The 23,928-nt window shown below is 41.0% G+C and overlaps 1 protein-coding gene across 1 annotated transcript in view; it reads right to left on the bottom strand.

Annotated features, from left to right (window-relative positions):
- Nucleotides 1-23,928, bottom strand: part of ARFGEF3 (ARFGEF family member 3) — a 182,658-nt gene that overhangs the window by 136,383 nt on the left and 22,347 nt on the right. Inside the window, exon 3 of the mRNA XM_019029912.4 lies at nt 1,230-1,311. Within this exon, the coding sequence (XP_018885457.2) occupies nt 1,230-1,311 (82 nt within the window). The remainder of the gene's footprint in view (nt 1-1,229; nt 1,312-23,928) is intronic.

Below are 23,928 nucleotides of genomic sequence, written 5' to 3'. Positions count from 1 at the left end.
CTCAGAATTAGAGTTTACATACAATTTATTTTTACTTAAAGTGATAAAAACTGAGACGCTCTAAAAATATGCCTAAAGTAAGAGGAGGTAGCAGGGGATGGTAAAGGGAAGACTCACAGCCCACCAAGTTGCTTCAGTTAACACGATTCAGTAAGCCCTTGAAAATATGGCACTGCACTAAATATTCCAGGGTTAAAGAAAAAAGAGAGAGAAGCTAAATGCAAAATCCACACAACATTAGAGAAAAAGGAACAAAAGTGACATTTCAAAACAAATTCTCAACCATTTTTATGGTTGGCCCAATTACCTTGGAGAAAAGCAAAAGGTTTTTAATACCATTATTGCTAATGTTTAAAATATTCAAATGCTGCTGTGTATAAAAATATACATTATCTAATTCCAATCTGCTGGGGGAAAAAGAGCTGTTTTCTCACTATTTCATAAGTTTAATCTCTTAAAAGGTATTGGGAACCTCTCTGAACTCAAAAAGCTAACTATGAAGCAGTTGATACTGACATAAAAAAAATCTGACAAATGCCACCATGGTTTATCCATTGCCACACTGAACAAACTCCTGCAGGCTTCAACTTCACAGTGCTTTTCTCTTAGAGGCCAACCACTTTAAAAAGTATGTATATTTACATAGTCATCACCTTTTTACCATCAGAATTAGATCCATTATGTTTGGTGTAAAACACAAACCAAAAAAATGTATTCAAGCAAATCTGGCTTTTCTTGTTAAGCCAAATTTCTTTTTTCTTCCTAGTCTTGCTCTGGACATAAAAGATAATAATCCATTCATCAATCCAACCGTGGAATAAAAAACAAAACAAAATCTTTCCAGTTTACCATCAATTTTTATTATATAGAACCATAGATGTTGAATGTATACAAGATTTGAATTGGTATGAACTTGTTGTCTCTTTTTTGGGATCCCTTACTCTCCTGAAAGATGTCACACACACAAAAAATCCCTATCTGTGTGGGCTTAGCTAGGTCCACATGAATCAGTGTCTGATCACAAAGGTTCAATGAAATAATGCTGTGTACAGAGAAATTCTGGTGAATATAAGAAAATCCTGTTATTCTCTATAGTTATTTCCTAGTTCAATCAAATTTCTGCCTGAGTCTTTAAACAGCCAGTATTTAAAATGTTAACTATTTGCCCTTTCAATGCCAAAGTGGCCTGTCAATTTCTATCATCCCATTGCATTCAGTCAAAGCCATACCTGCATCCCTGCCAAAGCATGTTGGGCCAGCTTCACATTCTTGGATTCCAAAGCCAACTGGAGAGGCAGCAGGCATTTCTCCCTGGCAAACACAAAAATAAGGACAACATGTGAGCTCAGTAAAGCTGGCAGTCAAGTGATGTAAGCCTTATGTACACCCACCCCCAAATGCCACTACACACATACACAAAAACTATAACCTATAATAAAAATGCACATGGGCTTAAGAGAAAACACAGCAAAGAAGCTGTGCAGAAATGATAGCCCATCAACCCCTTGCCTTCTTGGTATGGCTACAGGAAGAGCAAACACAAAGACTTTCACTAATTATTACCTGGTACACTCATTAGTACACATTGGGACCCCGGCCAGTCTGTGAACATGCTTTGTTCTTTCCCAAATTAACAGCACTGCTCACACCCAGCACACCTGGGGGTGAACAACTCTAGGAAGCATCATTAAGTAGATTTCTATGCCTTGCTTCTACCTCTTCCTTACCTGGAAATTATATGCATCACCATCAGCACTCTGTCTCATCAATATACATCAAAATTCTATTAGTTTGTCAATTCCTCCCCAACTCAAAGAATTCAACAATTTATAAATTTAACATTTGCTTTATAGTCTCTATCAAGAAGTAGATCTGAGTCTTGTGACAGGTTCTTAATGAACATGTTTCCAAGACAGAAATACAAATGAACCATCAATAGCATTGGCCGATAAGAGGTGCCTAGATGCAACATTATCTAGTGTCAGGGGAGAGACAAAAAAAAAAAAAAAGGAGAGATATTTGGATATTTTAAAGCTTAGGGAAAAAAAGGGCATTAAAATATTTTAGGAATAAACCTAAAGAGTTACAAAGACAAAAATGTCTGTTAGAAGCATCTACTCTAAATAATTAAACAACAGACCAAGAATTTTAATCAACCCATTATTTCCCTATGGAGTTACACTGGCACAAAAATAAAATGTGACTTCATTTTACCAGGTTTCTCCACCCCCACTTAAACCAGAGTAGGCCCACTCTTATCTGTTTTATATTTTCAGCATAAACTGAAAGATACATTGATTTTTAGAGTGTGAAAGCTACCACATTAGACTATAGGATTTCATCATTGGAGAAATAAGGGTTACTGCTGTAGAACACAATGAAATACAAAGTTAATTATAGCTCTGATTTCTCCCTGTCCACTCTGCAGCTCTGCTGCTTTTCCATGGAATCCTTCCATCAGCAGCTTCATAACCGATGAAGCGAGAGTCACACACTCCTTAATATAATGCCAGCCACACAGACTACAAAAACAGACCATCAGGAAAAATGTTTGCCTTCCTAACCCTCACCTTGCCCCTCAACAACCCAATGTTAGAGTATCCATTTTTATATGACAATTAACACTACAGCCATTTTTCATTGGATTCATCCTTTGACAGATGGATAAATTACCCAACTCTGTTACATCCAGTTGGGTGGCTGTAACTTTGTCACTGTTATCTTACTGTCAGCTTGTCACAATTACAAGGCAAACACTGTGGTACACTCAATTAGTGCAGGAATAGCTGATTTTTTTTCCAATTTTGTTTCCTTTATGCAATGATAACCAGTTTAAGAGCTTAGAAAAATTAAACGGAGGTATGAAGATAGAGTGAGAAGTAGGAACCAAGGGCAGATGGTAGGCTAACAGAAGCAGCACAGAACTTCATCTGTAAACCCCTGAAACAATCAAATTTCCACCAGGATTAATCCACTGTGAAAGAACTTTCCACTTGAATTTGGAGTCAGATTGGCCAATGAAAGGGCATAACAGCAGGGAACAACCATGGGGGTCCAAAAGTCTTACAGCCTGATAGCCCAGGGAAGAGGAAATATATCCCGTAGCTATGAGCTAAAAATGTACAAATATTTACACATTACTCACCAAGGGCACCCAACAAGATTGGATGCCATGTCCAGCAGCAACAAAGACCCTTTTGGAAATCCTCAACGTGTTGACCCTTGGAAAGCAGCAATATGTTTGCCTATCTATATTACTCTGCCATCTGTGGATTACTGCCATCTGCAGTATTAGCCCTTGAAATCCTTATTCCACTCTCTCACCTGCTCATACATTCACACGAGTGATACTGTTGACCTGAGCCAGGTTGTTGACAAATGCTAGGATCTCCAGGTTGCACCACCACCAGGAGACATCACTGAACTGTTCCCCATGCAAGCCATGGTCACAAGGCAGGACTGGAAGATGAAGGTGGTTCAACTAGGTTTTGGCTGAGTTGAAAGATATGAGTGTTTAGTAGAAAGAACATGGGCTGTGGAATCACACAGACGTGAATTCAAATGCTAGGCATTGGTAAGTTTTGCAGTCTCAATTGAAATACTAAACTCTGTGGGTCTTAGCTCCCTTACCCATAAAAAGGGCATTCGAAGACCAATCCTGCAGAGTTGGAGTATAATATGTAGATAATATGTAGATAATATATGTATCGGAGGTTGTCAAACTTTTTTGGTAAAGAGCCCCATAATAAATATTTTAGACCATGCATTCCAAATGGTCTCTGTCCTAACTATTCAACTCTGCTAAAGCACAAAAGCAATCACAGACAATTAGTAAATCAATGAATGCGACTATGTTCTAATAAAACTTTATTTACAAAAACAGGCAAAAAGCCAGATTTGACCTACAGGCTGTAGTTTGTCCAGCATTGATATAGACAAAGTGCCCAACGCAGATCATGATCTTCAGCATGGGATAGGCAAATCGAATCTTTTTTTTTTTTTTTGGAGATGGAGTTTCATTCCTGTTGCCCAGGCTGGAGTGCAATGGTGCGATCTCGGCTCACTGCAATCTTTGCCTCCCAGGTTCAAGCGATTCTCCTGCCTCAGCCTCCCAAGTAGCTGGGTTACAGGTGCCCACCACCATGCCCAACTAATTTTTTGTATTTTTAGTAGAGATGGGGTTTCACCATGTTGGCCAGGCTGGTCTTGAACTCCTGACCTCAGGTGATCCGCCCACCTTGGCCTCCCAAAGTGCTGGGATTATAGGCGTGAACCACCGCGCCTGGCCTCGAATCTTTTTATGTACCCAGAAAGATTTTGCACAGAACAGGGGCTAACTGTCCTGGGAAGGTCATAGCAGAGGCAAGCATGGCATCAAGATCTCCCTTAGAAAATAAATGCATTGGCCGGGTATGGTGGCTCACACCTGTAATCCCAGCATTTTGGGAGTCCAAGGAGGGCGGATCACGAAGTCAAGCAATAGAGACCATCCTAGCCAACATGGTGAAACCCCGTCTCTACTAAAAATGCAAAAAAATCAGCTGGGCATGGTGGTGTGGGCCTGTAGTCCCAGCTACTCAAGAGGCTGAGGCAGGAGAATCATTGAACATGGGAGGCAGGGGTTGCAGTGAGCCAAGATTGCGCCACTGTACTCCAGCCTGGCAACAGAGTGAGACTTGGTCTTAAAAAAAAAGAAGATAAATGATTTGGGGAAATATCACTATAGACAAAGATTTCATCTGGATATTAAACCAAGGCACTCCATCATTCAACCATCCATCCAATCATCCATTCAATATTTGAGTGCCTCCTGTGTGCCAGGCAGCATGCTGAGAGCTAGGGAAGGGCCAGCAAGAACAGGTCACAACAGGTACCTGCTTTCATTAGTATTCATGGGACAAAGAAAGAAAAAAGAAAATTAGCACTTATTATTTATCTCATCTTAACTTTCACTACAACCTTCTTGCCCTTATTCTAAATTTGAGAAAATTGAGGTTCAGAAAGGTTTTGTAGCCTGCCCAAGGCCACACAGTTAAAATGTGTTGGAGACAACTCAAACCCAAATTCATCTGACTCCCAAGACCAAGTTCCTTCCAACCCCCTTTGGTCTCATAAGATCAGAGCAAAACTAGAATAGATGTGCTTCTTAACCCATTTTAGTTCTTACACACACACACACAATCTGGCAAAGGACCCTCTTCCTAGAGGAGGGTGCCTATCATTTCAGGGAATCCACAGGTCCCCAAACCTCGACTCTACGTGGATCCCAAGTTAGGAGTCCCTGTCCTTAGGGTAAAGAACTCTGCTCAACATTCAAGGTCTGTATCAGAGAAGAGGGCAGTGTAACCTGGCTGGGGTTCTGCTAGGACTGCCTTTGAAGAGATGCTACACTGAGCCCTGGGTAGCTATGTGTGTGTGGGTGTGGGTGTGTGTGCATGTGTGTGTGTGTGTAGGTGTATGTGTAGGCTACTATAATTTTATAGTAAATAAAATTCTATTGTTGAAATTGAGGACCAATATTTTAAGAAAATGTCTATGTCAACAGTGCTATTTATTGCAAAGTAGTTGCTTCTGACTGTATCTGCAACAACAAAATAGATACTTACTTAAAATGAAATGCTTAAAAACAGGGTTTTTTTTTTTTTGCTAGTAAATACTAGTAAGAACAAAAGTGTACCCACCAGTCTAATGCTCTTAAACAGCTAACAAAAATCAACGTGAATGATAACAGTTTACTGTAGTAGTAACATGGTTGGCAGCAGGGCCATAATAATCTGTATCCAAGGCCTCTCATCCCCTCAGACCCAGCAGCCCCTAGAGTAGTATCACAAGCCTCAGATCCTGACTTCAACTGGAAATGAACCCATATGCAAAAGAAGGAAATTCATGGGGCATAACTAATTTTGCTGCTTGCTATGTGATATCATAAAAACCCTCCTACCTTCATTTTTTTCTAAAAGTGATTTTAATGAAAGAGAAAACAGGCCTGTTAATTGGGTCTCAGGATGAAATTTATAATGAAAATGCAACATGGCACACACTCAATCCCCTTTGCACACACTGTACTGGAATAAATCATCTTTTGATCTTTCTAGATGCTGCCTCATTGGGAAAAGGGCATAGCAAAAACCAACATTCGATTACATTAAGCGATTATTTTTTATGCACAGGCACGTGCAAATTTATTCTTGCCTAACTAAATAAAGGCAGTGGCCCCCAGGTTTCATGTCCTGACATGCCATTATTTCTTAAAGAAGAATAATTAGCAGTGCTGCATATGCATGAGGAAGGCATCATCCGCACTGTGATGCTGCATCTGGTCATGTCAAGGAGACTGAACCTATTTCCTTAACTGCATTGTCATGGTTAACAGACCAGCTTTATTAGGCTGACAGGTAACAATGGACAAAGGGAAATTAAAATAGGGAACAAAGGAAGAGTTAGGATTTACCAATAATTATCTTTCAATACAAGCACCAATGTGAACTTTTTTTTAAAAAATTTGTTCGTAAGTTATTGGGGTACAGGTGGTATTGGGTTACAAGAGCAAGTTCTTTAGCGGTGATTTGTGAGATCCTGGTGCACCCATCACCCAAGCAGTATACACTGCACCATATTTGTTGTCTTTTATCCCTCGACCCCCTTCCACTCTTCCCCTCAAGTCCCCAAAGCCCATTGTATCATTCTTACGCCTTTGCGTCTTCATAGCTTAGCTCCCACATATCAGTGGGAACACACGATATGTGGTTTTCCATTCCTGAGTTACTTCACTTAGAATAATAGTCTCCAATCTCATCCAGGTCATTGCAAATGCTGTTAATTCATTCCTTTTTATGGCTGAGTAGTATTCCATTGTATGTATATACCACAGTTTCTTTATCCACTCATTGACTGATAGGCATTTGAGTTGGTTCCACGATTTTGCAATTGTGAATTGTGGTGCTATAAACATGTGTGTGCAAGTATGTTTTTTGAATAATGACTTCTTTTCCTCTGAGTAGATACCCAGTAGTGGGATTGCTGGATCAAATGATAGATCTACTTTTAGTTCCTCAAGGAATCTCCACACTGTTTTCCATAGTGGCTGTACGAGTTTACATTCCCACCAGCAGTGTAGAAGTGTTCCCTGATAACCACATCCACAAAAAACATCTACTTTTTTAAATTTTTTGATTATGGCCATTCTTGCAGGAGTAAGGTGGTATTGCAATGTGGTTTTGATTTGCATTTCCTTGATTAGTGATGGTGAGCATTTTTTTGTATGTTTGTCAGCCATTTGTATGTCTTCTTTTGAGAACTGTCTATTCATGTCCTTAGCCAACTTTTTCATGGGATTGTTTTTTTCTTACTGATTTGTTTGAGTTCATTGTAGATTCTGGATATTAGTCCTTTGTCAGATGTATAGACTGTGAAGATTTTCTCCCACTCTGTGGGTTGTCTGTTTACTCTGCTGACTATTCCTTTTGCCATGCAAAAGCTCTTTAGTTTAATTAGGTCCCAGCTATTTTTCTTTGTTTTTATTGCATTTGCTTTTGGGTTTTTGGTCATGAAATCCTTGCCTAAGCCTATGTCTAGAAGGGTTTTTCCAATGTTATCTTCTAGAATTTTTATAGTTTCAGGTCTTAGGTTTAAGTCCTTAATCTGTCTTGAGTTGATTTTTGTATAAGGTGAGAGATGAGGATCCAGTTTCATTCTCCTCCTACATGTGGCTAGCCAATTATCCCAGCACCATTTGTTGAAAAGGGTGTCCTTTCCCCACTTTATGTTTTTGTTTGCTTTGTTGAAGATCAGTTGGCTGTAAGTACTTGGGTTTATTTCTGGGTTCTCTATTCTGTTCCATTGGTCTATGTGCCTATTTTTATACCAGTACCACACTGTTTTAGTGACTATGGCCTTATAGTGTAGTTTGAAATCAGGTAGTGTGATGCCTCCAGATTTGTTCTTTTTGCTTAGTGTTGCTTTGGCTATGCAGGCTCTTTTTTGGTTCCATATGAATTTTAGAATTGTTTCTTGTAACTCTGTGAAGAATGATGGTGGTGTTTTTATGGGGATTGTGTTGAATTTATAGATTGTTTTTGGCAGCATGGTCATGATCAAGTGGGTTTCATACCAGGGATGCAGGGATGATTTAACACATGCAAATCAATAAATGTTATATACCATATAAACAGAATTAAAAACAAAAATCACATGATCATCTCAATAGATGCAGAAAAAGCATTTGACAAAATCCAGCATCCCTTTATGATTAAAACCCTCAGCAAAACTGGCATACAGGGGACATACCTTAATGTAATAAAAGCCATCTATGACAAACTCACAGCCAACATAATGCTGAATGGCTAAAAGTTGAAAGCATTCCCTCTGAGAGCTGGAACAAGATAAGGATGCCCACTCTCACCACTCCTCTTCAACATAGTACTGGAAATCCTAGCCAGAGCTATCAGACAAGAGGAAGAAATAAACGGCATCCAAATCAGCAAAGAGGAAGTCAAACTGTCCCTGTTTGCTGATGGTATGATCATTTACCTTGAAAACCCTAAGGACTCCTCCAGAAAGCTCCTAGAACTGATAAAAGAATTCAGCAAAGTTTCTGGATAAAAGATTAATGTACACAAATCAGTAGCTCTTCTATACACCAACAGTGACCAAGTGGAGAATCAAATCAAGAACTCAATCCTTTTTAAAATAGTTGCAAAAAATAAAATATTTAGGAATATACCTAACAAAGGAGTTGAAAGATCTCTACAAGGAAAACTACAAAACACTGCTGAAAGAAATCATAGACGACACAAACAAATGGAAACACATCCCATGCTCACAGATGGGTAGAATCAATATTGGGAAAATGCGAACTTTAAGTAACCCCAAATACATTCCTGAATGTTAGGCTGATTCCTCTTTGATGCTCTGGGTGAGAAGAGGCACGAAGACATCTTACATTTCTGAGGTCTGCTTATACTCTAAAATTCTAGGATTCTGTGATCTAAGCCATTTATCAAATAACTGTCTGAATTTCTTCACATCATAATCATAGGTCTGGTTGAAATGGCTTAGATGTGGCTTACAAAGTAACATGCTACACATGTCCCATTTACTATTTAATTATAACTTTTGAAGGTAGACATTTAATTTTCAACCAAACTGAAACTAAGAGAGATTAGGTTACTTGTACAAGGTCATACGTTTGCAAATGACAGAGTGTGATTCAGACTTAGACCATCTTTTCTTTTAAAAAAATATTAAATAGACACAGGGTTTCACTATGTTGCCCAGGCTGGTCTCAAACTCCTGGCCTCAAATGATCTTCCCACCTCAGCCTTCCAAAGTGCTGGGATTACAGGCATGTGCTGCCATGCCTAGGCTAGGCCAATTTGTTTAGAAAATCTGTGTCCTCAAGCCTACGCGATAACGTCTACACGGAGAGTCAGCTCCCACCAACTATGCGTAGGGCACACTGCTTTAAAGTGGTAATTCAAAGGTCCACTATGTTAAGAATGGGGACAGGCATCAAACAAATAATGTGAACTCTCTTATTTCGAGTGATAATTCATGAAGCAATGCATTATGTTGACAGTTGGTGTGTAGTTATGAGAAGGTGTAGGCAGTTTGGATATGTGGAAAAAATCTGGCTTTGGAACTAGCTGCTGAGTTCAAGCCACAGCCAGCACCTTTCCTGGTAGTCATGCCGTTTCCTAATTTGCATATGAAAGGTTTCTACCCTCACTGTGGTGACACTCAGGTTGTTATTATTCATGTTAATGAATATGGGTCCTTTACATTTAAACAGTTTACACCAACATTGATGAATTTTCATTGATTAAGCTTTTGCCAGGGCCAATTCCATTGAGCCAACTGGAACTAAATTGGTTCCTTAATTGATTTTCTCTACAGTGCAGTTAAAATGTTTCCATTTCATTTCTATTTTAATGAAATTATTTTTATCAGTATCAATCCTTTTCTATTTCAAAACAAAGATTGGATTCACCCATCAGGCACTGTTTCAGGCCCTAGGGATATAGCTGTGAGCATAAAATCCCTTTTCTCCTGCAGGCTTTCAAGATTTTTTAGCAAGCCTATTGCAATTATTAAGTTGAGCATATGAAATTGGCATTTGTGTAGGTCAGAAGAGGTTGAATATTGGCAATTTCATGATTCAATCTAGTAGAAATAATTCTAAATAATATAAAATGGTTATGCCTATACTTTACCTCAAGACATCAACTTTTATTGTCCATGATTTTCTCATAAAAAGCACACATGTATATAAGAAAAAGCCAAACAAGCAGAAAAACAAACATAAATATACACCAATGCAAATCAATTAGGGCATTAGTTAAGAAAGAGCTCAGCTCAATGTTGGCAGTGGGTATTTCCAGATAGTGGCATGGGAGAATTTTTTCTTTTTTTATACTTTCCATTTGTACCGATTTTAATACAATAACTCTAGAGTATACTTGCATAATCTGAAGAAAATACTTTTTAAGCTTCGTTGATGTAAGGAGAGTGGCAGTTGAGTCACAGAAGTGCCCTTATTAAAACCTCCAGCATGCCAGTCACCGTGCTGAGAGCTCAGGCACTTCATCCCAATAACTCTCACAACCACTCAATAAGGATGGACAAATACAGTCATGTGCCGCACGATGGTGTTTCCATCAATGACGGACCACGGTGGTCCCATAAGATGATTATGGAGTTAAAAATTTCCTATCACCTGGGAAATTTCCTATCATAGCTGTCCTAACATCATGCAACACTATACTCACATGTTTGTGGTGATGCCAGTGTAAACAAATCAACTGTGTCGCCAGTTGTATAAAAGCATAGCACATACAATTAGGTACAGTACATCACATTTGATAATAATAAACAACCATGTTGCTCATTTATGTATTTTCTATATTCTTATCATTATTTTAAAGCATACTCCTTCTACTTATAAAGAAAAAAGTTAACTGTAAAACAGCCTTAGGCAGGTCCTTCAGGAGGCATTCCAGAAGAAGCCATTGGTATCATAGGAGATGACAGCTCCATGCATTTTACTGACCCTGAAGACCTTCCAACGGGACAAGATGTGGAGGTGGAAGACAGTGGCATTGATGATCCTGACCCTGTGTAGGTCTGGGCTAATGTGTGTTTGTGTCTTAGTTCTTAACAAAAAGTCTAAAAATTAAAAAAATAAATTAAAGCTTAAAGGCCGGGCATGGTGGCTCATGCCTGTAATCTCAGCACTTTGGGAGGCTGAGGCAGGTGGATCACCTGAGGTCAGGAGTTTGAGACTAGCCTGACCAACATGGAGAAACCCCATCTCTACTAAAAATACAAAATTAGCCGGGCGTGGTGGTGCCTGCCAGTAATCCCAGCTACTTGGGAGGCTGAGGCAGGAGAATCATTTGAACCTGGGAGGCGGAGGTTGCGGTGAGCCAAGATCACACCACTGCACTCCAGCCTGGGCAACAAGAGTGAAACTCCGTCTCAAAATAAATAAATAAATAAAAAGAAAAAGAAAATAAAGCTTATAGAATAAGGATATAAAGTATTTTTGTACAACTGACAATCTGTGTCTTAAGCAAAGTGTTACTTCAAAGAATCAAAAAGTTAAAAAATTAAAAAGTTTAAACGATTAAAAAAGTCACAGTAAGCCACAGTTGACTTACTATTGAAGAAACAACATTTTAAAAATAAATTTAGTGTAGCCTAAGTGTACAGTGTTTATAAAGGCTAGAGCAGTGTACAATAATGTCCTCAGCATTCCCATTCACTCACTGCTCTCTCACGGACTCACCCAGAGCAAAGTCCAGTCCTGCAAACTCCATTCATAAGTGCCCTATACAGGTGTACCATCTTTTATTTTCTGTATTTCATTTTTACTGTACCTTTTCTATGTTTAGTTACACAAACACTTTCCATTGTGTTACAACTGCCTACAGTATTCATGCAGTACCATGCTGTACAGGTTGCCTGGGAGCAATAGGCCTACAGCCTAGGTGTATAGTAGACTGTATCATCTAGGTTTGTGTAAGCACACTCTATGATGTTTGCGTAATAATGAACTTGCCTAATGACATATTTCTTAGGACCTATCCCCATCATTAAGTCATGCATGACTGTATTATTGGCATTTACTGATGAGGGACGGAGGGAAAGAGAAAAAAATCACTCCTGGACAAGAGGTAGGGCAGGCACCGGACCCCTGAGCTCATGCCTTGGCACATGAGACCTTAATGGTTACCATTTGTCAATCTCAAACCACATTCCAAGAATGAGGTTAAACATTTTACATACAGCAAGCCAGTGAAGATCTTTTTTTTTCTTTTTTTTACCAAGACACTCCTTTCTTTCTGTCCATTGTCAATCCATTTTAACATTTCCTCACATTATCTCCCACATGTCAATTTTACAACTTCCCGCCGTGAAATGCTGTAAGCTGCTCCTCAGCCCCACAGACACACTTAATTCCTCACACAGCCACTTCTCATGGCACCGTGGAAAGCATCTGCTCTTTAAGGTTTTCGTAAGAAGCTCTTTGTCAATATATATAAAGAAATTAAAATATTGGTATGTCTTGAACTAGGGTTTCCTCTTCTAGGAGCCTTTTCTAAGAAAATAGTCATAGATAATAGCAAAGTTTTCTATGTAAAGATGTTTACTGTATCTTTATGTATAATGTAACTGAGGTTAAACAAATCACAGTACATCTATAGAACAGAATAATACATAATCACTAAAAGTATTCTAAAGTTTTTTTGACACAGGAAAATACTTTGAAAATGTTATACAAAAATATGAGACTATCATGCAGATTATATACCACACATGGTTGTCCTCTTGAATAAAACCTTGCATACACATACAGCATAGGCAGAGGAGAGGGGGAGAGATTGGAAAGAACTTTCCCCCAACACTTTGCCTTTTGGTAATGTGGATGATTTTGGTTTTACTATTTACATGTTTCTACATTTTAAATATCTTCAAGAATAAAACATGTTACCTTCAGAATTAGGAAAAAGGTTGCCAGGTGCGGTGGCTCACACCTGTAATCCTGGCACTTTGGGAGGCCGAGGAGGGCAGATCATCTGAGGTCAGGAGTCCAAGACCAGCCTGGTCAACATGGTGAGACCCCATCTCTACTAAAAAATACAAAAATTGGCTGGGTGTGGTGGTGTGCACCTGTAGTCCCAGCTACTCAGGAGGCTGAGGCAGAAACATCGCTTGAACCTGGGAGGTAGAGGTTGCAGTAAGCCGAGATCACGCCACTGCACTCCAGCCTGGGAGACAGAGTGAGACTCCATCTCAAAAAAAAAAAAAAAAAAAAAAATTAGGGAAAAGGTGAAGTTAGTTTGAGCCTACAAGTACATACACACGCTCTCCCTTTCCTTCAAAGCTTTATGGCCTGAACACTGAATGCCTGTTTCCCTTAATGGCCTCAATGTCATCCTTCCTGAATTCCTCCATGCTAACTTCATCTCCTCTATCCAGTCACCACCCTTTCCAATTTATCAATAACTGAGCAATATTCCTGGAATAGCTTCTCTTTTTCTTCTCCCTAGAGAAATGTCCTTACCATCTTTCAAACATTTCCTGAACTGTTTCCTCTCCCTAAAGCCTTCTTGACTGAAGTGAGGCTTGTGATCCTAAAATACAGTTACCTTAGCCAAATATGTCATTTAAAATCAGTCTACTTAACCTTGCTTCTTTCCTTTCTGTGACATGTTTTCCTACAATCAAGCTTTCAGCCTTAGAGTGTGGATATACTGACAATATGAAACATGCCTATGGAAATTGCTCTGCCCTGCCCTGGATCACAGAACACATGCACTTTGTTACTTAATGATTTTTTTCATGATGAAAATGCTCCAGCTGGCAATCTGGAGTTAGCACCCTGCCCGGAATCTCCAGCAGGAGCAGCGCCCTTCCGCCAAGGAGTGGCAAATGCAAACAACAGCAGCAGCAGGTTCCTAACACAAACACTTTAATTTTATGGAACAAGAGAAAAGTAGTGGGAAAATACCATCACTATCTTTTTTTTTTTTTTTTTTTGGAGATGGAGTCTTGCTCTGTCACCCAGGCTGGAGTGCAGTAGCATGATCTTGGCTCACTGCAACCTCTGCCTCCTGGGTTCAAGTGATTCTCCTGCCTCAGCCTCCTGAGTAGCTGGGATTACAGGCGCCCACCACCACGCCTGGCTAATTTCTGTATTTTTAGTAGAGACGGGGTTTCATCATGTTGTTCAGGCTGGTCTCGAACTCCTGACCTCAGGTGATCCACCCACTTCCCAAAATACTGGGATTACAGGCGTGAGCCACTGCGTCCGGCTCCATCGTCTTTTTTATATGCTGATAACCTTATGCAACTGTAGAGCTACCTCTTAAAAAAATGACAACTCTATGGCATAAATATCTTTCAGAAACGTCTATGCTACAAAAGACAGGTAACTTAAAAGCAAAACAAAACTAATAATTTTGAGAAAAAAAGACTGACTTCATATTCTCTTCAAGACTCACTGGCCTATTAAAGCTCACAAATAATGCATAAATAGATGTATTATAATTTCTTATAAATTAAGTACCATGACTGCAAAATGGTCAACTAAAGTAACAGTTTTCTAGGAAATAAAAATTTCCAGGTATGGTGTCAAAATGCCTTATGAAACCAATCCATTACCAGTTAACACAACAGTCAGAACTAAAATTGGCATTCCTAAATGACTAATAATCCATTTGTGAGAAGTACATAAGAGTTTTAGTAATAGAGCATTTCTTTAATAAATATTTATTTAGCCTACTACATGTCCAGGCGCTGTGTGAAATGTTAGACACATAACGATGAATGAGACACACGGTTCCTGCCTACATGGAACCCATAGTCTAGAGGAGGTAACAGACATGTGATAATATGGAAACATAGGTACAAGGTAATGACACTTGCATGAAGGTATACACAACCAACTATAGAAGTATAATGAGAGTGGGAGAGATTTTTGTCTAGAAAAATGCAAGTGTCTTCATAAAAAGGTGATACTCATTAGGCCTTGAACTGCAGGAGACAATGGAACTTGGTCAGCTCAGTGAAGAAGAAAAGGACATTCCCAGCTGAGATTGTAAATGCAAAGGTACAGAGTGGGTTCGTGGAGCAGCCAAAGTCCCATTGCGACCCGATAGGGAAGTCACAGTGGGAAGACTGGTGTGAAATGACTTCACAAAGGAGCTTTGAGCCAGCTTTTGAAGGGTCTTGCATACCATTCAGAGAAACTAACCTTTAGCCAGTTGAAAATGAGGAGCTAATGAAAGATTTTTAATCAAAGGAATAATGTAATCTTAGACATTTTCTACCAAATGGAACTCTGGCTACAATGTAGCAAATGGATAGAAAACAGACTATCATAAAAAAAAAAATGTTTGGAGTCAAACTACTCTTGGTCAAATTCAGGCCCTGACAATGGCAACCTGTGTGCTAAGCATTTCACCTCTTTAACCCTTACTTTCTTCATCTAAAAATATGGAACTAATATTACCTATCTCAAGCAGTGTTAGAATGATCTGATAAGAAGCTATGTTAGTCAAAGTCCTGACTGCCCAGGGCCAGCCTAACATTTATAGTGCTCTGGAGGGCCCCAGCTCTGTCTTGTCCTGCAAGGGGTCTCAGCAACATGGACACCTCAGCCTGCAGACCAATCCCAACCCACAATCACTGCAATTAACTGCTTCATGGCCAGCCCTGAGGCCTAGGGATGCACACACTTGTGGCACCATTTGCCTTCTGAAAGATAGAGCCAGGGAAGAGACCTCATAGCTGAGTTTGTTGTTTGGTTGGTTTTTTTTTTGAGACAGAGTTTTTGCTCTGTTGCCCAGGCTGGAGTGCAATGGTGCGATCTTGGCTCACTGCAACCTCCACCTCCCGGGTTCAAGCTATTCTCTTGCCTCAGCCTCCCAAGGAGCTGGGATTACAGGTGCCTGCCATCATACTTGGCAAATTTTTCTATTTTTAGTAGACGAGGTTTCGTCATGTTAGCCAGGCTGGTCTTGAACTCCTGACCTCAGGTGATCCACCTGCCTCGGCCTCCCAAAGTGCTAGGATTACAGGCGTGAACCACCTTGCCTGGCCCCGACAGCTGATTTCTGTAAAGAGGCTCAACACAGACAGAGCAGGGAATTCTGAAGTCTTCAGTACCCAGAGAGAAAAGGGCAGGCTTTGGGTGGGAACATTACCATTGCCCTGAGGAGACTGAAAATAAAGCCTCTACAACACGGGTCCAAGGCAGGGTCCTGCCTCACCTAGGACTCAGTGTAGCACCGACAGTATCTAGCACATTGTACACGCTCAACAAATGCTTGTGATTATGGTGCTCTTTCTGATTATCACAGTTGCCTTATGATAACTTCATTGTTGTCATCATTATTAACCAGAGGCAGGAGAGCCTGGAGGAAGGGCTCCACTCTAATAGAAGGACCCAGCACTGAAAGTGCATTTAGGTGTCTGCATTCAGGAATGGAAAAAAGGAAAAAGAACCTACAGACAGCATGCAAACGAAGTAGAGAAGACTACCTGAAAGAACAGTTTTGAGGAAGTAAGTGGGAAAGATAGCAGCTATATTTTTGTATATTTTGAGTTCAAAGTGCCTTTGGGCATCTAAGTGCTAATACATAACAAATTGGACGTACTAACCTGGAGCTAAGGAAAAATTTAGAAGTTATCAATCTGTAACTAGTAGCTGAAAACTTGGAAGTGGATGAAACTTCCAAGGAAATGTACAAGGTGCAGAACAGAAGGATAGGGCTCTGAGAAACCCCCACAGCCAGTGAGTAGAGAGAATTAATGATGCCGACAAAGAAGTAGTAGCCAGAAGAGGCTGTGATGCTCAGGAAGATGCCAGAAGGAAGGCTGTCCTTCTAAGATATGTCCATTTCGTGCCAGTACCCTTCAGTCACTGACTGCCCACTCTGTGCCAGGCATTCTGACTTGGTGTACATTATCTCATTTAATTTGATCATTAACATGCTATGTGATATGTAATTATTTCCATGTTATCAATGGGCAGACAGGCTCAGAGATGGTAAGTAACTTGTCCCACGTCACCTAACTACTATGAATTATCAGTTCCCACTAGAAACCTAACTCTACTGTGAAAGTTAGAAAAAACTTGCTCAAGAGGAAGCGGCATGGAAAGGATGAGAAGTGATGTGAGCTAAGAACTTTCTCAGTGAGCTAGGAACTTTCTCAGTGAGTTAGCTCATTTAATCCTCACAGGAATTGGGGCAGTGGCTATTATCCTGTCCATTTCACAGTCCAAGACATGAAGCTCCTGGAGTCATGGATCCATGAATACAGTTGGTAAATGGATGAGTCCAGACTCAAATATAAGGATTATAGGACACAAAAGCCTACACCCTTTAAATAGCAACATGTTCTCTCTCCACCACAGGGAACAAAGGCTAAAGGGGAAAAAGAAAGAACCCCACAACATGGAAACAAGCACCAGCATCCCTGCAGATTAGCCAAAGTATTGAAAAGGTTTAATCTTCCAGTTTTCCTATGTTCTTCACACAAACCACCCAGCACATGGCACCACTGCAATAATCCCTACTTTTCCCAGGAAACACAGCACTGAGAACTGTTTCTGTTTGAATCGCACACTCAGCTATAAAATGGGCAGGAACGTGGGCTCCAGAAGATAGAAAAATCTGTACCCTTCACTCTTTTATTGACTTTTTATCTACAGTGATAAAACTTTCAGCATTACACCATTAAATTTAGCCTCAGATATAGTAAAAGCTAAGCATCAGACTAGTTTAAATACATGGCAAGGCCAGCGACACTACCTCAAAGCTTCATCTCTGGTTCCGAGATCAACTGTACCATTTAAGGCTCAGAATCACACGCTGCTCATCAAACACATGCTCGGCTCATATCCACTTGACACATCCATCCATCCTTCCAAATGCCACCCTGCTCCACACTTCTGCTTACCCTGTTAGCATTCCCAGAGCCCCTCCTGGCAAGGTTAGTGCTTCCTCCACCCCCATGACACAGGATATGGTAGCTGGTTACATATGGGTGGTTTTAGTAATATCATTAAATAACTGTGGGGGAACATGTTTATCCTGCTTGGTTCACAATCAATTAGCAACGAACATCCTTGCGAAATCCTCTACCAAGCAAGTGAACTGCCTTTCTAGTATCATGATGGCATGCTACTCTTTTTATTTTTATTTTATTTTATTTTTCTTGAGACAGGATCTTGTCCTGTTGCCCAGGCTAGAGTGCAGTGGCTCAATCATGGTTCACTGCAGCCTCAACCTCCCAGGCTCAAGTGATCCTCCCACCTCAGTCTCCCAGGTACCTGAGACTACAGGGATGTGCCACCATGGCTGGCTAATTTTTTAAAAAGTTGTTTGTAGAGACGGGATTTTTGCAATGTTGCCCAGCTGGTCTCGAACCCCTGGGCTCAAGCGATCCTCCCTCCTCGGCCTCCTAAAGTGCTGAGATTACAGGCATGAGTCACCATTCCTGACCATATACATTTTAAAAACTGAGACCAAAGCTTCAAAGAGGAGAAGATATCTAGCATTTCATGTTAATTTTTGACCAATTGTTAAAATCATTCCTATAATAAAGGAGACAGTAAAATGACCTTCCTTCCTGCCATGGCGCATCAATTTGATGGAATTTTAATGGCCTTAAAATGTTTTTAAAGAACACTTAACGACATTGGAAAAACGTGTTTGATATACTAAGTGAAAATCGCAAGCTTCAAAATATTACATACTATATATCCTAATTTCATTATATATTCTCAGAAGAAAATAAACCAAATATTAAGATTCATCTTTAGGTCATATGACTTTTGCACCCAGCAGTCACAGGTTAGAGTTTAGATTTTAACAGTTGTTACTGGGTAATCCTGGGCAAGTTATCCTCACAAAGCCTCAGTCTCCTCTCTATAAAGTAGGGATGTCGTAAAACCTTCTGCATGGTTCAAGTGATATGATGTGTCAATACTTATGTTTCCTAGGCTTTTGAATTTTCTACACTGAGAACATACTCAGTTCACGCCCTGACATTACCTTTTTTCACAAGTGTGTCAGTTGTGTATTCTCTTACTTTCTGAATCATTTAAAACAGGTGTTTCCCTAGGTCAGACTGAAACCTTTTTACCTTCTGAAGTTATAGCTCCTGTCCTCTGCTAAAAGCTTTGCAGTACCTTCTCCATAGGCATCGAACATCACTTTCATGCATCCATGTATGAAATAACTCCCCTTAAGTAATTCATTTTGGCAACAAGCATCAGGCAGAGAACAATGAGGTAAAATTTTATTTTCCCATAAACAGCAACTTCTTCCAGCAGTAATATGTTTGTGGTATTTCAACTACTGAACATCCCCATCGATCCTGTACTGCAAGCACTCTTTAAAAATAGGCCTTGGGCAGGAGCCAAAAAGGTTGGGCTGGTTCCTTACTAGCTGCCTGCTTTAAACATATCACAGACCCTATACCTCCCTCTTCCAGCCTGCAGGTCAGCTGACTAAGAGCTGCATTAACCTGCTCAACAAGAAGCCTCAGGTCTGGCACTATGTGATGTGAAGACAAGACTGTTTCTCAGGATAAATGTCGTGTTAAAGGTTGGGTTTGTGTGTGGGCACAACAGGTGCATTTCAGCCTGTCTGTAACTGCCTTATAGCCTAGTCACCCCGAAGGCAGCTGTATGTATAGCAATACATTGGCAATTGGCTGCTTTACTGCAGTCAGGGTAATAGCAAGTCTACCATGACCTTTCCAAACGAGACATGTGCTGGAAGAAAAACAAATATGCCCAGTATTTTTTTTTTAACACACTGAAGACAGAAAACAGTAGCAGATTGTTCTCTTAGTGCAATGATTCAAGAGCAAAAGACAGTCAAACTAAGACAGTAAAAGCTGCCTGACAACTATCCCAGCCGAGGGCATGACAAAGTGACTGTGGAGGACAGGACAGATCCTCCTTACTGGTGGGGGGGAACTTAAGTCTGCCTGACATTATTATTCTCGCCATTCATATCTACCAGAGACCACAAAGAGCATATGCAGCACTGTCATTTGCAGCAGGAGTGGTTGTAAATGCCCTGCATCCAAATAGAGACTTAGTAAGCTTGCAAAAGTACACATATGGGTGCCCACAAAAATCTGCGAAAACCAGCTAGGATCCTGGAGGCTGATAAAGATGTTCACATGGAGAAAAAGGGAATTTCTCAATAAACAAACACTCAAGTATTATAAACACTATATCCTACTCTATTATTTTATAGCAAAAGCTTATCATGTAGCCGCCTTTAGCTCAGGACAGGTGTTTTTCCTTTCCCTAGATTAAACCCCCACACACACTCATTTCCCATCCTAGTATAATTGGGAGAGGTTCCTAAGTTGAGGAAAATTAAGAGTGCTTGACTCCCCCACCTACACATACTGCTGGCTCCACCCGATGCCTTTTTAGTAGGGTGACTTGACACACTGTTCACATCAGGTGGATGCTGAGGTGGGCTACGGTGTTTCTCCCAATATGTGGGAAAGCACCAAGGCACTCTCTGTCCCAGCCTGGGAAGGCAGAAACATGCCACAGAGGACTGAACCAGGAACTGCACTGAAAGACAGGGTCAAACCAACCTGGGAGAGAAACATTTGGACTCAAGTTTATGGGGCATCACCACTCTTCATGGCCATACCAGGTGGCATTCTCCCCTCCCCAGGCACACACAGGGACCCAATATTCTTATGCAGGCTGGGCGCTACCCAATTGTCCCTTGAGAGCCGGAGACTTCCTTGCTGGGGTGTCAAGGCAGCTATGCCTACCCACCTGAAAGCCCAGGGTGTCTGAGCAAGGAGCCTCACTGCTCCAGGCTAAGGAGAAAGACCATAAAGGGAGGTCACAGTATCATGAAGGACAATGGGGTCTGTGAAAAGGACTCTGGTCCAACTCCCTCCCACTGTTTAGCTCTGAACAAACAGAGGGGATAATCCTGGGCATGCTACTTGGCTTTCTCCAAAGCTTTGTTTCTATCCACAAGGCTCTAGGAAGTTTGACTTTCCCAGCCTCCTTCAAAAGGATGAGAGGGCCGGGAGCTGTGGCTCATGCCTGTAATCCCAGCATTTTGGGAGGCCGAGGCAGGTGGATCACCTGAGGTCAGGAATTCGAGACCAACCTGATCAACACGGAGAAACCCTATCTCTACGAAAAATACAACATTAGCTGGGTGTGGTGGCGCATGCCTGTAATCCCAGCTACTCAGGAGGCTGAGGCAGGAGAATCTCTTGAACCCAGGAGGTGGAGGTTGCAGTGAGCCAAGATCGCGCCATTGCACTCCAGCCTGGGCAACAAGAGTGAAACTATGTCTCAAAAAGAAAAAGGATGAGAGGAATAACTCGCAGAAGAGATATGTAAAAGCTTTGAAAGGGACAGTGCAGTGAGAAGAGCAGCAGAGTCTAAGGAAACAGGCCCTTTTCTTTTATCCTGACTCAGACACTTGTGTTCCCTACAAGTCTCAGTTGTTTTGCTTGCGGGACGGGAATATCTCCAGCACCTCTTCATATTCTAACAGCCTCCACTTTCAGATGTGTGGCTGACAGTGTGAGCAGCCTTCTCCTCAGTGACAAGAGTCTAACTTTATTTTGCCCAACAGCATGGTCAGCTCCAAGTGGTAGATCAGGATTGGTGTGAGCCTTTCCCAACAATCCTGTTTTCCACTTTTCCTGCCTCCCTTGTAACCGTGGAAAACTTTTGCTTTACCGACAAAAAGGACCAGACCTGCTTAGTTGGCTCTGCCCTTCTGCCTTTTGTCTTTGACTTCTTTCTGGATGGGGATGTGAGATCTGAAGCTGCAACAGCCATTTTGTGCATGAAGAGTCAGATATAATGGAAGGCCAAGAGAATCCTGGAGATATCAGCGCTGAAAGCCAACCTCCAGACAGCCTGTTACATGAGGAAAATAGCCCCATCTCATTTAAACCACTGCTAGTTAGGCTTTCCCTTACTGACCACTGAATGTATTTGTAAGTCACATACTCCACTAAGGCCTATTTCCAGAGAAGAGCCAATATTCAGGTAGTGGCATATGTGTCTTCTGTCCCAGTACATTTCCCAAGGGTGAAAGCTGCAATCAATAGGAACAACAATTCCCATTCTAACACATCTAAATGACAGATATTCAACAAATATGCATTGAAGAAACAGAATTAAAAACAATTTTCGAGTCAGACCTACATTTGAACCTCTATCATCTACTAGCTGTGGGACCTCAAGCAAGTGATTTTATCACTCAAGCCTCAGTGCCCTTATCATCAGAATGCAGATTATGTTAGTACCTATTGTACTTGTTGTAAACAATAAGACAATGCATGCCAAGCCATTAGTATAATTCCTGGCATAGAACAATACTCCATAATTGGTAACTCTCATTACTGGGGGTCACTCATGTAGCACCAGCAGCCATGGGTATAAGGATGATGGAGTTCAAGGTCTGGATGGGAGATCCTACAAGTAAATCAGTAATTTATGGAGAAAGGTTGAGGCTCTAATATGCATCTGCATGCTCAAGGGGTGGAAAGAAACCCAAAGCCCCACCTCTAAGGTCCCATACCTTGTAAACACCACAGATGTCTCAGCTCTCCTCCATATTTTATCAAAGTTACCAACCATTTAATTTAAAACTTCAACTCTTTATCTTACAAAATAACAGGACAACAAAATGGTCAAAAGACAGCCAGATATGAAGAAAAGAATCCTACCAGCAGCTCTTCAGATTGGTTACGGCAGCTGCACATGCCGGGGCTATCCTCCCTTCTCTGGATCCCTACGGGTCACGATCATTCCTTTAGGGAGGGTGCATCAGTTAGGGTGCATTCAGCTGCAAGTAACAAAGTCCAATTCCCTCAGTGTCCTAAACAAGGAGGCAGATTAGCTCCAGGTTCAGGTGATTCAGTGCCCCCTTAACACAGCCAGGAGGCCCTTTCTGTCTTTCTTCAGATCCACCATGTGTCAGCTTCATTCCCTGGCTGGCTCCTCTCACAGCTGCAAACAGTTATAGCTGCTCCACGCATCATTTGAAGGTGAAACGTTTTGGAGGAAGAAAGAACTTCACTTTCACAAGACTGAGAGGGTACCCCTCTCATATTCTGATGCAGGGCAAGCCCGTGGCCAGCCTCCTTGGAAGCACAGGGCTGATAATAAGGGAAGATCCTATACCTAGTCAGGTTCATTGAGGATAAGGAGCAGTTGGATGTTGGGTAGGCAAGCAATGGTTTCTCCACTGGAAAATAATGGAAGGCCTAGAGAATTTACAAATGCAAATAATTACCCCCTAAACTAAGAATACCCTTGTGTATTTTCTGGTTAAAAACAAAACCAAAGCATCATCTTCAGGTAGGCATGTGTTGCAGTACTACTGGAAATGTGATGTCCTCTGTCCCACCCAGAGCTCCATCAACAGCCACCCTCATCCATGCACTGCCATGAGAGAGGCCAGCTCAGAGAAATTTCTTTAAGTCTGTAAGTAAAAATGGAAACAGAACACACTGATAGAGCAACATTAGATTCCAATTCTCTTATTTCAGACACCAGAATTTATTTTAAAGAACACTTAAGACTGCCATAGTCAAGTTTTCCAAATCTTGCCTGCTCAGGCAGATTTGTTTATAATTCCCAAGGACCAGTTGGGCCCTTTTATATTCACAGGACGAGGAAATAATGCTACTTAAATCCATAGTCTCTTCTGCCCTTTCTTCCTGGTACCCTTGTTTTCCTATCTAAAATCACACTTTGAAACCCAGCACAGGAGCAGGGAAACCTTAATCACACTGCAAACGGCCAGAAAACTGCAAGCCTGTTTACTAGTGACATTTCATTCACTTGTTGTGAATGTTCATTCATTTGTTGTACATTCTGCAAACTGCTGTCTTATG

The sequence above is a fragment of the Gorilla gorilla genome, chromosome 5 (genome assembly GCF_029281585.2).
Source record: "Gorilla gorilla gorilla isolate KB3781 chromosome 5, NHGRI_mGorGor1-v2.1_pri, whole genome shotgun sequence".
Lineage (NCBI taxonomy): Eukaryota > Metazoa > Chordata > Mammalia > Primates > Hominidae > Gorilla > Gorilla gorilla.
The sequence above is the reverse complement of the archived record's forward strand: the minus strand, read 5'-3'. Positions and strand labels throughout refer to the sequence as shown.